Source organism: Aulostomus chinensis, chromosome 2, assembly GCF_037954235.1.
Source record: "Aulostomus chinensis isolate RoL2024-O1b breed Wild chromosome 2, RoL_Achi_v1.0, whole genome shotgun sequence".
Classification (NCBI taxonomy): domain Eukaryota; kingdom Metazoa; phylum Chordata; class Actinopteri; order Syngnathiformes; family Aulostomidae; genus Aulostomus; species Aulostomus chinensis.
Window position 1 is genome coordinate 20,958,780 of NC_141321.1, and position 14,083 is coordinate 20,972,862.

A 14,083-nucleotide genomic window follows, 5' to 3' on the forward strand; every position below is an offset into this window, starting at 1 on the left:
ACATTTAAATATGAGTTGATTTATTGTGTTAGCCTGACTAAAACTAGACTTTTAAAAAGCATGTTAACACCTGACATTAGTGTAACTGAAATCAAACTTGTTGAAGTTTTAGACAAAGAGTATGTTCCCACTGGCTCGCTTCGGCTTGGATCAGGTCGGTACGGCTCGGTACCGGTGCGTTTCCACTAGCACTTGGTACAACATCAGCATGGTGGACTCACCGGCCGAGAGTTCCCCGGCGGAATTTGTGTGCGACACAACAACAACGGAGGACACGGAGGCAGCGTGATGCCTGTTACTCTGTCAGTGGTTTTTGCTTAAACTAAAAGAAACTGACCAATAACAAAGCTCTACATTGCTTGGGTACAGTATCTTAATTGCTCTTTACACATATGGTAGACAGCAGCTTCAAGAATACTTGGATAGATAACTTATCACTAGGTTATGCTTACCATCCTCATCAACTGTGAGGTCCACCACCTCTCCAGAATTCTGACGCAGTGGCTGGATGACGGTGGAGAGTCTGTGACGCCCACGTGAGTCCTGGAGACGGTTCTGGGAGCAACTATTAGCCCATATCCTGCCAAGTCCCCCCACTGAGCGTGACCTGAGGACACAGAAATGTAAAAGCTATTACAGCCAACTGCAGTGTGGGACCACTGATCTCACCCCCAATATTTTCACAGTTCAGGCAGCATTGCATTGGCCAGAGCTCATTTCCAGGAGAGCGGCTGCAGGTACAAATGTAGGTGAGGAAGTAACAGTGGTTAACACTGACAAGAGCATTTCTACTTGGTTTGTCTGGAGCCTTTCCCAGCTGACACTGAACGAGAGGCGGGGTTCACCCTGGAGGGGTCGCCAGTCTGTTGCAGGGCCATCAGGAGCAATTAGGGGTTCAGTATCTTCCTCAAGGTTACTTGGACATGGTCACTGGGATGGGTGAGGGATCGAACCAGCAACCCTTTAGTTGCTAGACAGCCCTCTACCTCTGAGCCACGCCACCCCAGTCAGGTCATCCATGGCAATTACTGTTTGTCAAGGAAAAAATGTCAGTACAATCTAAAAAATTACTTTTCCCCATAGCAGACATCTTGACATGTCACACGAGGAAAAGCACACACTTCTAATTAATAGAATTCCTAGGGCCCATTTATGACTACATAAAAAGCAGTGAATGTCTCCTGCAGGGACCGCTATTGAACACATCATACTGTCTTTCTCAATGGATACAGCCTTAAAGGCTTACACAGTTATAATCTAAACTACAACGATTCATTGTAAACCTCTTGGACTATACTTTACTGTAGCTGGTCTCTCAGTGACATCATATACAGTATTACATTTGATGCAGTGAATTTAATTGTGGGAGACTACATGATGATGGTTTCTGATGCATATGTTTTAAGAAACACTTTATATCAGGAAGTGTCAATATCCTTCCTCAAAATGAGTGGCAGTTAAGACTGATGTTATATGTTCCTATTCAACCATTTCAGAGACTGAGATAAATATGACACAACAAACATCTTCAATGGATATCAGAAATCAAGTTACACTCCCTAATTATGCAGAGATACACATGAACTGCTTTTGTCTTGTTGCTTGTTTTCTTTAGCATCCGAACTGATGATGTAGCAAGATGGTGTTTAATTAAAGCTTCTTTCAAAAGGAATTAAGATGTGCGTTCTAGCTTTGTAAGACATTGAGAATCGTTTGCTCTTTCAGGACTGTTGTCATGCAGTTCTGACCACCCAGCAACTCCAATCTAAATCTGACAATCTTTTTCACCCGCTGTCCTTCTTCCTAAATCTCACTCGAATGCGTTGCGTCATCCCTAACTAGTCTTCACTTTGCTTTTAATTTTCTGTTTCAGAAGCTCCCGTTGCTTGCACCAAGCTCTTGGGAGAGAGAGGCTGGGGAATAATACCATAGAGCCTGTTGATCAGAGGGACGAACCCAGTGCGCATGACTCCGGCGTCTCTATCGTAAAGCAGGATACCATGGAGATCTGAAACTAAGGGATTTCAAAGAAGTTCTCAGAGCTGTTACAAATACACGGGTGTAGAGGGAATAAGAGTATACCTGAGTCGCAACAGCACAAACCTGTTAACGACATCATTAACTCTACTCATCATTTTTTATGAGTCAAACTAAATCATATATTAGTTCATTTATTGGAATTGTATCCGTGCTGTAACTTTACTATATCCAAACTAACTTTCCACATTTCAATTATAATCTAAATTGGATTTTTATTGCTTTATTTAGATATTACAGTCATGTGATAGGCATTCCTAATTGCTTGTTGCTTTTTAAATAAATACCTCTTTCGAGGCTCGACAAATTTACTTAATATTTTAGTCAGTTTGTAATGAAAATAGGTGCTGCATAAATCATTCAATAGCTTTTAAATACCTTGATATATCTGTTGTGCTGCAACATTTTATTGTTTCGTACGTGAGCAGGGGATAGAGGTTGAACAACTTTGTGAGAATGCTATACCTCTGGTAGAAGCTGGTAACTGTTCATATCCATTCAATTTACATATGACATTAATATCAATAAATCCTCACTGAAATGATTAATGATAATATCATGCTTGTTTGTGCTATATATAAAATTCCAAAGCATACATTTAGATTGTAATATTATGGTTCTGGTTCAATTATTAATGTGTTTCTCATTATGCATAATGCTCAATTATGAATTTGGCTTTGATCACATTTGTCAGTGTAGGAAATGCCTCGCTCACAGCTGTTAGTGATGAGGGGGATTCCCATTAGCTCATACTGGCTGCATCCAATTCAATTTCCTTTGAGAAATGCACAGCAATGAAAATGGAATAAAAGAGGAGGCTTATTAACTTTCTTACTTCACTAAAGCAAACTGGTGCCCCACATGAATATATGCACACATACAGACACAGTTATGAGGGTGGTTTGCCGCGGGGACATATGGTGGTTGTGCTGGGGTGTAATTGGCCAAGCTCCTCAGCTCGGGATTGATCCCATGGAGCAGGAATACTCACAGGAGAAGGGCTTAAGTAGACCTGGGATTATTTTGTAAGTGTCTGTTTACCACAATGAACCCTTGAGGATGGGGAGAGGAAAACAGTCCATTGTAAACATGAACACTGGGGGACTGGGCAGCTTGGAAAAGCTGAAGCTCTGCCAAACCAACATGATGTGAGCCACACACCTGAGGGTTCAAAAGAGGGCAGAGCACTGTGGTAATGTGGAGTAAATGGCAGGGACTTATGTTGTGGACTGTGAAGGCTGGGAGTTTGGGAGTTAAAGGGGAGGATATCCTATGAGGAACGGCAGGAAAAGCACTGTGCTTAAGTGGTAAACAATTTGATAAATCAGTCTTTGTAACGGCAAAAATACTGTCTTCACGATGAAGGATTATATTGACTTTATTCTCTCATTTGCAGTATTCATAGAGAGGGAAATTGACTATTGACTGCCACAGAGTAATGATCTGATGCTGACACCATTATCTAATAGAGGGCGTGCACCATCATTATCACACAGCTCTTTAGAAATCATCTGTTTCAATGTACTCAAAAGTAAAACAATGCTATCTACCATCATTTTAAATTAAGACTACCTGCAGCACTCATATCAATATTCATAAATAACCTTTCGCTCAGATGTGTATATACAACAAAGGCATTATTCAAAATCTATAAAGAAAAATTGAGGCTATAAAAATTGTTTAGGGAATAATTTGTACTATAGAGCAGACCGAGGACCAGGCGGGGGGACTACATCGCCATGCTGGCCTGGGATGCCTTAGTCAGAGCTGGTCAATGTGGCAAGGGAAAAGGAAGTTTGGGGTTCGCTGCTGGAGCTGCTACCCACAAAAGCTGATTTCACAAATAATGCTGAAGATGGGTTGATGAATAGGACTTGACTGATCAGTGAAACTAGGATCTCTTTAAACTCAGGGAAAATTTGCAGTTGATTAATCAATGGCAAATCTATTTTTGCATTATTAAGGGAAATCATTGAAACAATTTATATACTGTGACACCAACATGTTAACTTATCTCTCAGTCATAAGATGGCTGTTAAACAGATGATGCATTTAACAGCAGCAGAGCGGAAATTAATAGATGTAAAGTAAACAGGATGGTGCTGTCTCGCTGTTGCTGCCATCTTAAAAAAGATTATATATATAAATACAAATACAAATACAAATACATATATATATATATATATATATATATATATATATATATATAGCAGAGCTTACAAAGCACCAAACTGAATCGCTTTTGCAAACCCTACCACAAGTCAGATGATCCATGGCATTTTTATTACTGTTTTTTTTTTTTCTGTTAAACGAAAAACTGGAAACTTGGTTTTTATCCTTAAATTGTTTTGGCTTAACTATGTGAATATTAAACAGATAGTGGGAAATTTGGTAGTTGAACTCATATTTTTGAGTTTTATGGTAGATTCATTTAAACAGTGCGAAGGGCTGCACAGCTGATACGAAAGACAAAATAAGTGTGATCGCTGATGACAGTTACTAATGAACAACATCCCAACAGCATATAAGAGCATCTGTCAGTTGCAGCTCTGCAGACAAACCAGCAGCCTATGAACTTTGAGGTGTACTGGTGTTCTGACTTTAACTGTAACACAGGCAAAAGCGATGAAAGGGTGACAGAAAAACTTTAAGCAAAAATACTAGAAATAAATGCTCTTCCAAACTCCTTCAAAAGTCAGCATCCCTGCAATATTCTCTCTCTCTCTCTCTCTCTCTCTCTCTCTCTCTCTCACACACACACACACACACACACACACAAACACACACACACACACACACACACACACACACACACACACACACACACACACACACACACACACACACACACACCTTGACCTATTAGAAGAATGCCATACATGAAATGTTTTGCTCAAAGTAAATTTGGGCCAGTTGTTTATTACTTCTTCCCTTGAACTTCATCATGTATCACTGATAGTAGAGGGCTGTATTCACATTCACCTGTTGTAAGTGAAGAGTTTCCCTTTGTTAAAAAAGAATCTGAGCTTTAGGCACTTAAATGCAAGCATTTTGTGACATCACAACTGAGTTGGAAGTTCCCTTTGCAAATGATCGAAGTGCTGCAACATGAAACCGCCAGCTCACACTAGGTGTAACCCCAAATAGTCAAAGATCCATTCCAAGGAGCCTGATTTGACTGCCAATCTCACCAAAATTCACAGAGCATTTTAATCTTTGTGTGTGATGCACATCAGCATGTGTAACTGGCACAGGGCTCAAGCTGTCCAGTCTGCCTCTAGTGCGTAGCTGAGATAATATCATCCTGACTACAGAGGTTACTGTACCACCACTGCTTGATACCGTTCTGCTTAATTCACCCGAACTGAATCTAACATGTTAAAGGAAAGTGAAGTAAAGTTACTTCAACAAAAAGATAACATGCATGCTGGTCAGAGGCTAGTTGAGCTTTAGCTTTAGAGAGTTGGCTAGGCTGTAAAATGATGGACCACCTGAGAGTAAAGGAGGATGAGGGAGATGGTGGAGAAGAAGGAGCATGGGGACAAATGGAGTGTGTGACCAAAGAGCTATTGAGTGTTTCACATGAGGCCAGAGATCATCTGAAGTTAGCTGCTGAAGCAACCTCCATGTTGCTATGGGGTGATGAGGCTCGAGAAGTAATTCCATGCCAAATTTGAACTTGTTTTTAGATTTATCTGACAATTTCTTATGTATTAATTTTGTTTTGGCACTAAAAAAAAGAAGAAAGCCAATGTTACCAATGAGAAAATGGACGAATGAGCAAATCACATAAAAACACCGAAGTTGTCACACAACCAAGGAAAACCCTTTATAATAAAGAAGAATTTACCAAAAAGTAGCTTGTCTCTGTAATCTAAAATGAAAAAAGACAGATTTTTTAAAAACTTTTTAGTGCAAAAACAACTTTGAATATTTTAGACTGATGATATGAGTTTATAGATCCATCCAGAAATTTAAGTATATCCCTAACAAAGACAAAATACAACTTTAATTTACATGAATATGATCAGCACTGGAACCCTAACAACAGAAACATATCATTCTTGTAACAGTCAGAGAAATTTTAAGAAGTTTTAAAAAGGTTTGATGACCTGACACATGTCCTAAACTGATCCTGCATCAGGATATAGAAGGCTGTTTTACATTGATCCATATCAGCTATTATTCTTGTTTGTGCTTTGGGTAGGCCAGCTGTCCAGAGTGACCCATAGTGCACTGTTAAAACACTGGCATGTTCTCCTAATGCGCTGCTTTGCAAGTGAGTGAGCTGTGGAGAGCATGAACAAATAAGCAGCAGCCAGCAGTTTAAGTTAAAGCCATCCCCACTGACAACGTGACACAGGGCAACATGAGAAGAGCAGGTTTGTGTTAAAAATCCTTTCCCTGCTCCCCTTTGTGGTTCCATTTTGAAGGCAAGTGAAGCTCATGGTTATAAACAGCATTTGTTACCAACTGGGGATGGAGAGGGGCTGGCTAAACCATGGTTACAGGTTGAGGTTTCCCTTCACAAACTTGACAGAAAATGTTCCAAAATGCTTCAACTAAAAGATGCAGAGTTCTATGAGTGCACTCTGCAGCTGAATTGTATCAAACCATGTAAATATCATAGTTCACTGGTCAAAAACAGCCAAACAACCACAAAATACTTATTTAATTATCCTTAACACACTATTACAAAATTATAAATCAAGTCAATGCCATAATATGCTTATGTGTGTGTGCATACACATGCATAGTGCCCATATTGCCACAAACCACACAAATGGGACCACTTGCGGTGTAAACAAAGCTTTCATTGCTCATTCTTTTGGCCTTTGATTCAACGCCCTCCTGCTCTCCAGCTGCCCATCCCCCCTTCAGGAAGAGCTCATCTCTACATTCTCTAGCGAGCCAGGACATCATTGAGTCAGGAAAACAAGCAGCGATAGCAGCATAGCATTCCAAGCTTGGTGTAATCACTTGCAGGAACTTTTTATGGGATTTGTGATGCAGATTTTTTTTTTTTTTTTTTTTAAAGTAAGGAGGTCGGAAAGATACCGTGGTAAACATAGAGGATGTAGTGTGTGGATGTCATATATATAAGAAATAAAGTAAACCAAGGCTGGAGACATCATTATATGTTGTGTAAAACGATTAGCATGGATAAATCAACATGATTCATAGAAGATGGACCAGGGAATGGGAAATGTAAATGTAATAATCAGAAAAAAAGTGTTAACAATTTAATCGGTTCCTTGTCTAATAATGTTTATTTGGTAATAAATAAATATTGGCAACATATGGTTCTACTATGTGAGTGGCATAATATTAAACCCCCCCCCCCAGTTTTCCCCCACTTCTGAATCGTATGAGAAAGGCTTATTGCCATCTTTTATTTACATGATAAGGTTTGAAATGTTACTTGACAGAGTTAATAACATAAGGCCTTAGCAGGTCACTATGGAGTGGTTTGGTTTTACTGCTATAAACAACTCAGCCCGTTGATCTACCATGTCAGCTTTCTGTGAGCAATGTAAACAAAGCTATGGAATCCATAAGCAAAGCAAATCCACTGGAGCACCACAAACCACACCCCATCTCTTCCATAATAAAAACCATACATCCATCTCTCTAATACAGAAAGACATCTCAGCATATGTGTCTTATTTGCATTACTCTACAACCATACATCCCACCGACATTAAACTTGCTATGTGTGGTAGTCCCAAAAAGTAAAACGTTTAATCTGAAGTTGACTGAATTAGAGGTTCATAAAATTTTAAAATCAAAGCTTGCAAAAAAAACAAAAAAAAAAAAGGTGCCTACCTGAAACCATCTCCGACTGTGACGATCTCCACCTCACTGTCTGTTGAGGTGACATTGATCTCCTCACTGGCAGGCACAGCAGGTGCTGGAGCTGGAGTCGCCTCGATCACCACCACATCTTCATCAAGAGTACCTGAGCACATGTTACATAAAAGGCCTGAATTTATTCTGATTTTGGCTGCTGTACACTGGTTTTTACAGCCTCTATCACTGTTGCTTAAACTGCTTCATGGGTAGTACACACAAAAACAAATGTGTGTTGTTGTTTTTTGAGCAAGCAACATTTTTAAGGTCATGCTGAATATGTATTTACATCCATATCACTGAAGAGATGTATTTGATTTTACTTCAAGACATTTTGATCCTTTACACTAGCTTAAATTAATAACTACCGAACTGTGTTACTGGCCAGATAGTATTTCTGCAATTTCATCGTGCTAAAGGCAGAATCACCAGGCAAACAGTTTAACACTGGGCACAAGAGAAATGTAGGTCATCAGAGCTCAATTCTATTTGTACTGGAATTGCAGCACAGTTTTTGGCTCTATTACCCAATCTGCCCTATGACTTGTTCCCTGTGCCGCAGATCTCACACATTCTGATATAAATTGTTAATGGTTAGATAATAATACTCTGAATGAAAATTGCTGATAGTTCCCATACATTCATGAACGATAAGTGGTAAACATTTTTTTTATGATACAAACTCTAAGATCAGTTCCCAAAGAGCAGGGATCAAATTAAAAAGCATACTGATATAGAAAACATGGCAAAAGTACAACTATATATTCTCACCCAAACAAACAATATATTTCTAAAAACAAATATATTTCAAACTGACCACAAACTTTCGAAAAAGGTCCTTATGTGACCATAGCTGAGATCATCATCAAAAACTGCTCTAACAGGGATCTTACTGCTTTTTTAAAAGTAAAACAAAAGTACTTTTATTACAAGCAAAACCAGTGGACTCTTGATGCCTTTGAAGTCAAATGTAGTATTTTGCTGTCCATTCATAACGCCAATGTCACATTTGCATTTGCATTTGCTAAAATATGTAATGACACATGTGGCCCAGACCACATCTGAATGTGATCTCAGTGAGATCTCAATGCTCCTTGGGTGTTCACACTGGGGCTACATGATGATAAAAAACAAACTACCAAACAAAAGAAACACATAACTCTGCTTATTTTGGCTAATATTACAATTGCGAAAGTGAATGATTCACAAGATTAGAATGAATCAAAATTTTGTCATTTCTCATATTTGAAATGAAACTTTTTGTAGTAAGCTGTGATGTGATGATTTCTTTGGGGAGCAGTACTTAGTCTGTAGACCACCATTTGCATGCTGCGATATCTTTGCAGCACCACAATACTTCATTTACAATGCTATTACTTGACACACATTTTACTTTTAGAAAAAACTGCAGCCCTAGTTCCCAACTGTAATTACAACAGTCAACTTATCATCAGGTCATTCAGGGAACATGTTCACACCACCAAGTCGTTGTCCAACTATGCTGCAAAAACTGACACATGGATCCTAAGCACAAGAGACTCCTGCGATTCTTTCCCAACAACTAACAGTTTGTTTTATGGTGCAGTGTTGTTGTGCAAAGCGGTAAGTGACTCGCAGGTGAAGTCCATAATTCCCCAATGTGATTTCTATTTCAACCGTCCCCTGAGCGTTGGTGCTTAGCACCCTCTGCCACTAACTGGCACTCTTGTGACGCTCTTATGTGGTTACAAAAACAACATCACCATGTAACCTGGAGAACTTAAAAAAAAAAAAAAAAAAACCATCTACAACAGCTCTGAATTTAATACACTTCGAGATATCGGTGGCCCTTTGTGACAACATGATGAAGAATGATTCATTTTCATAAACATTATTGATGATGTCTTCAATAACAAAAGGTGTAACGTCAACAGATGTGTGCAAAAGAGAAGATTGGGAATAGTTATTTCATCCAAAAAAACAACATGTGTAATCTGCAATTCCAGTTCCCAATAGGTCATCAATAAAGTAGAATCAGCAAGCCTTTCCCTGGCTGCAACATCGATCCATAGCAACAGTGAACATTCAGTTGGCTGATTTTATCTCTTGCCTTTTTTCTTTCCCCGTCTGTAAACAAATGCCTTGTTTTCCCTCCGAGACCTTCTGTCTCTATGCAAAGGCTGCCTGACCACAGTGCCTAAGTTTTCTTCCACCTGCCTCTCACTATGGAGGCACAACAACTAACTTTCCATTCTCCCTGAGGCCCACAGCAGCAGGAGTACTGCAAAGGATAAATGGTTACAAGAAAATAAAAACAGTGAAGATGTTAGTCAAAGCATGTCAACTCACTGGTATAATAGCAATGCTAGAGCCATTTCACACCAGAAATTAGATAGTACCCTTCGTATGCACATTTTAGTTGCACCATAGAGAACAGGAGAGGAAAACCATGGTTTGGATTTAGGAGCTACATAAATCTGCTGTTCCAACAGGTACAGAGAGCTGCGGTTTCCATCATAGCCTGCCAGGTGTGGGGCCCCAAACAGCAGAGGGGAGTAACTATTCCTTTATCAACACAAGTTTCAGACAAACAATCTACTGCATGCACCAACAACACGCCAGTACAACCACATACTATCAATATTTAGAAGTACATTCCCACATATAGTGTTAAAATAAAATTTAAAAGTGGATAAGTCTAAATTTTGTCAAGCTGGTACATACAGGATTAAGAAATCGTAAGAAATGGGGGATGGACTGCTTATGAGCATGTTTTATAAAAAGGTGAGTTCCATTTTTAAATTCTACTGATTAGTTTTCTTTCGTCAAAACACTTCATTAGACCATTTAAAATCATCACACAGCTCAACAACCCCAAGTCCTTTGTTATGTGGGAACCTTGGTGCTCAAGACAACGGCCAATTCTTTCCTAATTGTGACTTGATTCCACAGGGGACAGCTGTGTCGCATTCTGGCAGCGATGCAGATGTCTCTTGTGGAATCAAGGTCTTACACCTCCAGTCAGTTCGATAAATAAGCTCATTTAAATTTCATAAATGTCCCGCATCAGGAATCTAACCGACTGTGCTCTCAAGCTATACAACATATATTGACCTTTTTCATTACTTCACATTATATCAATGTACCGCCATTAAAATATGTTAATTCAGGCTGCACTGTGCTTTCATTCCTGCAACATAGTGCTTCCTTTAAGCTCCATTATACTGTTTGCACTCACAAACGTTTGGACTGCATACATCATAATTATACAAAACAATATGCCAATAAAATGGTATGACCAGCCCCTGAATGTGAACAGTACTCATTTCATGAAATAGGAGAAAAACACTGGAAAAACAGAGCAAAACTGACAAGAATTCCTTTTGCTGGATTAAAGAACTGGGGGAGACACCACAGGGAAAATGGGAAACACTGAACAAACCTCCTGAAAATAAATACATCAAAAACACCTTTTAAACTGTATAGGCTTTGGTCAATTTAATAAATTTGATTGAAGTACAACCCCACAAATGTTGACAACATTTGTGGCAATGACACTGTGAAAACACAGAAATAAAGGTTTGAACCTACATGTACCCATTGGTTTTCACCCCTTTCACCCATATAACAAAGCCTATATAAGCATATCCCATGGTGTAAGACAAAGACAGATATTCTACAGAGATTGTAACACAAAGATGAAACTGTACAGCAGAATGAGAGTGTCTAGTTACCTGTGGCTACTGTCGCACTGTTGGTCTGGCTGCTGGTGCTGCTGACATCTACATACAGCTCATCCTCTGCTTCAGTAGAGGAGGGGGAGGACGACTCACTGCTCAGCTCCTCACTGGAACTACTCGTGCTATGGAGAAGAGCATATTTCCTACGTGCAATCACTTCACGTTTCTTCCTCTGCAGTAGCAGTCGCTCCTTTTGCTTCGGAGTCCGCTGACCCCCTCCAGGAGCTGATTTCACAAATCGTTTCCTATGCAGAGGCCGCCTGCTGCTCAAACATGGCCGTTTCAGCAACACTGGCTCAGCCTCAGACCGCACCCATTTATGTGAGCGATTCCGCCTAGTTCGACCCAGAACAGGGCGCAGACCAACTCCAGTGGCTCCTGTTGTCAGAGTAGGAGCTTTGTGTTGGCCCCCTGTTGCTCCAGCTTCCCCTTCGTCCTCTGAGCTAAGAGTGTCCGAGTCCCCAAATCGCAGACTGGAGGAAGGGGAGGAAGCACAGTCACTAAAAGATGACTCATGGTTATGTTCATCCTCACTGGGGTGTTGTAAAAGTTCTACCCTGGGACGCTGAGGGGCCATAGAAGTCTCACTAATATGGCCTTCCTTCAACGAACAGTCTGAAGGCCCTGCCTGTTGGCCCTTTCTTTTTCTGCGTCCAGGGAGGCTTCGCTCAGAGTCTCTATGCGTCCCAGTGTCCCTCAGGGTCCGATGCCTGGTCTCAGCACACAGGGTTGCAAATTCACTGCCTGCCTTTCCAATGACGTCCATGTTGTTAGGGAAGCTCTTAGCTGCCTCCATGGACTCTGGATTCACCAGTGGCTCCTTCAGATGCTCCTGTCTGCTGGGGGCTTCAGACGGCACCTCACTCTTCATGGTGGCAAGTTTGTCCTCACAAGGCAAACATTAAGTCCCCTCGCATCAGTTCTTATCCGTCTATCCTCTGCATCTCACAGCACCTAAAGAAAAGTAGGAGAGGTACATTTCAGGGGCATAAGCCACTCTGCTGAAAGCTTACCATCGGACAAAATGGTGTCAGAGACCATGTTAAGGCTTTCAGGGCTTCAAAAATGACACTAAAAGACTAATTCCACAACAAAAAGCAGCAAGAGTTCATATCTAAATGTGGGTCTGACCAGCGCCTCTCTCCATGAGCTTCAATGGTGGTATAAATGATTAGGCAAATGTATGAAAACCATGTCGCCAGCGGCTTGTCCCCATATAAATTTAGGGAACTTGTCGACATCCATTTGACACCGTAGTAGGAGCACAATCTTTACTTTGTTTAATCTGATGACAGGAGAAGTTAGCTCCTTCAAGGAGAAATGGATATGAAATCTAAAAATTAAGGGGCCCACCTATCAGACCATTACAAACATTGAAATGACTTTGACAAAGGTAACCAGCAACCAGCATTTTTTTTTTCTACAGCAAGGAGGACAACTGAAGAAGCTTCAGGTATTGCAGGGGTTTTGATACCTAAACTAGTAATACAAAGTCTTTCAAGGAGTATATACAATTCAGCAAAAAACAAAAGACTGATCATTATCAATGATTGGCTATTTGCAGATTTTGACCCATTACATCAAAGGCTCTCATTTCTCTCATTTAAATTCTAATGTTTGTTCCTGATCCATGCATTCTTCCATGATACAGCTAATGAGTTTCCTGCACATTACTGTTAAATATCAGCGCTTTACAATTCCTGCAGAGCATCTTAGACATTTAACATTCATACTTTCAGTAGCACTTGAAGACCTAGTGACATCATGCAGGTTTAAGCGCAAACATTAGTATGCTAATGAAAAAAAATTCAAAAGGTTTAATGTGGGACAAAGTTTCATTCATTAAGTTTGTCTTTTGAATTTAGACAGCATGACCCACAATTGTGGGTTAAAGATAAAAATAAATACCCACATGCTAATTCAACTGTAACGGCTGAGCCAACAAAGATGTGTTTGTTTTATTGTTGAACTGAAATTAGGACCTCAAACAGAACCATCAACCATAAAACTGATTCTCATGTTTATGTCACGATGGTGATTCTGTCTCCATTTGTTTGCCCAAAAATGTAACTCCGAACTAAATGAATAAGAAAGGCACTTTACTGCAGAATTTTCGTAGGAATTCAAGTTCTACCAGACCAATAACAAATACCAACAAGGCCAACTGTAGATTTTTATAACATACAACAAAGACTTTGCCTCTATAGGATGGTATGTTGTTCTCTAAACCCTCTCCTAACTAACAATAAAACTCAGAGCTTCTTCAACAATTGATGAATTTAGTAGTTACTGTACTGACTCACTTCAAAAAATGTGATGGTAAATAGAAAAATTTAGTAAAATCGAAATTCAGCCTCAGGCAGCACGGTGGTGCAGTGGTCAGCACTGTCTCCTCACAGCAAGAAGGTTCCAGGTTTGAGCCCCAGCTCCAGCACAGGATCTTCCTGTGTGGAGTCTGCATGTTCTTCCTGTTCCTG

The 14,083-nt window shown here is 40.0% G+C and overlaps 1 protein-coding gene across 3 annotated transcripts in view; it reads right to left on the reverse strand.

Annotated features, from left to right (window-relative positions):
• Positions 1–14,083, reverse strand: part of rnf111 (ring finger protein 111) — a 28,416-nt gene that overhangs the window by 11,362 nt on the left and 2,971 nt on the right. For all 3 annotated transcript variants that reach the window (XM_086183800.1, XM_086183808.1, XM_086183791.1), the window contains exons 3-5: positions 11,601–12,560; positions 7,864–7,996; positions 453–607 (exon numbers count right to left, since the gene is read on the reverse strand). In XM_086183800.1, the coding sequence (XP_086039926.1) occupies positions 453–607; positions 7,864–7,996; positions 11,601–12,477 (1,165 nt within the window). In that variant the 5' untranslated portion in view covers positions 12,478–12,560. The remainder of the gene's footprint in view (positions 1–452; positions 608–7,863; positions 7,997–11,600; positions 12,561–14,083) is intronic.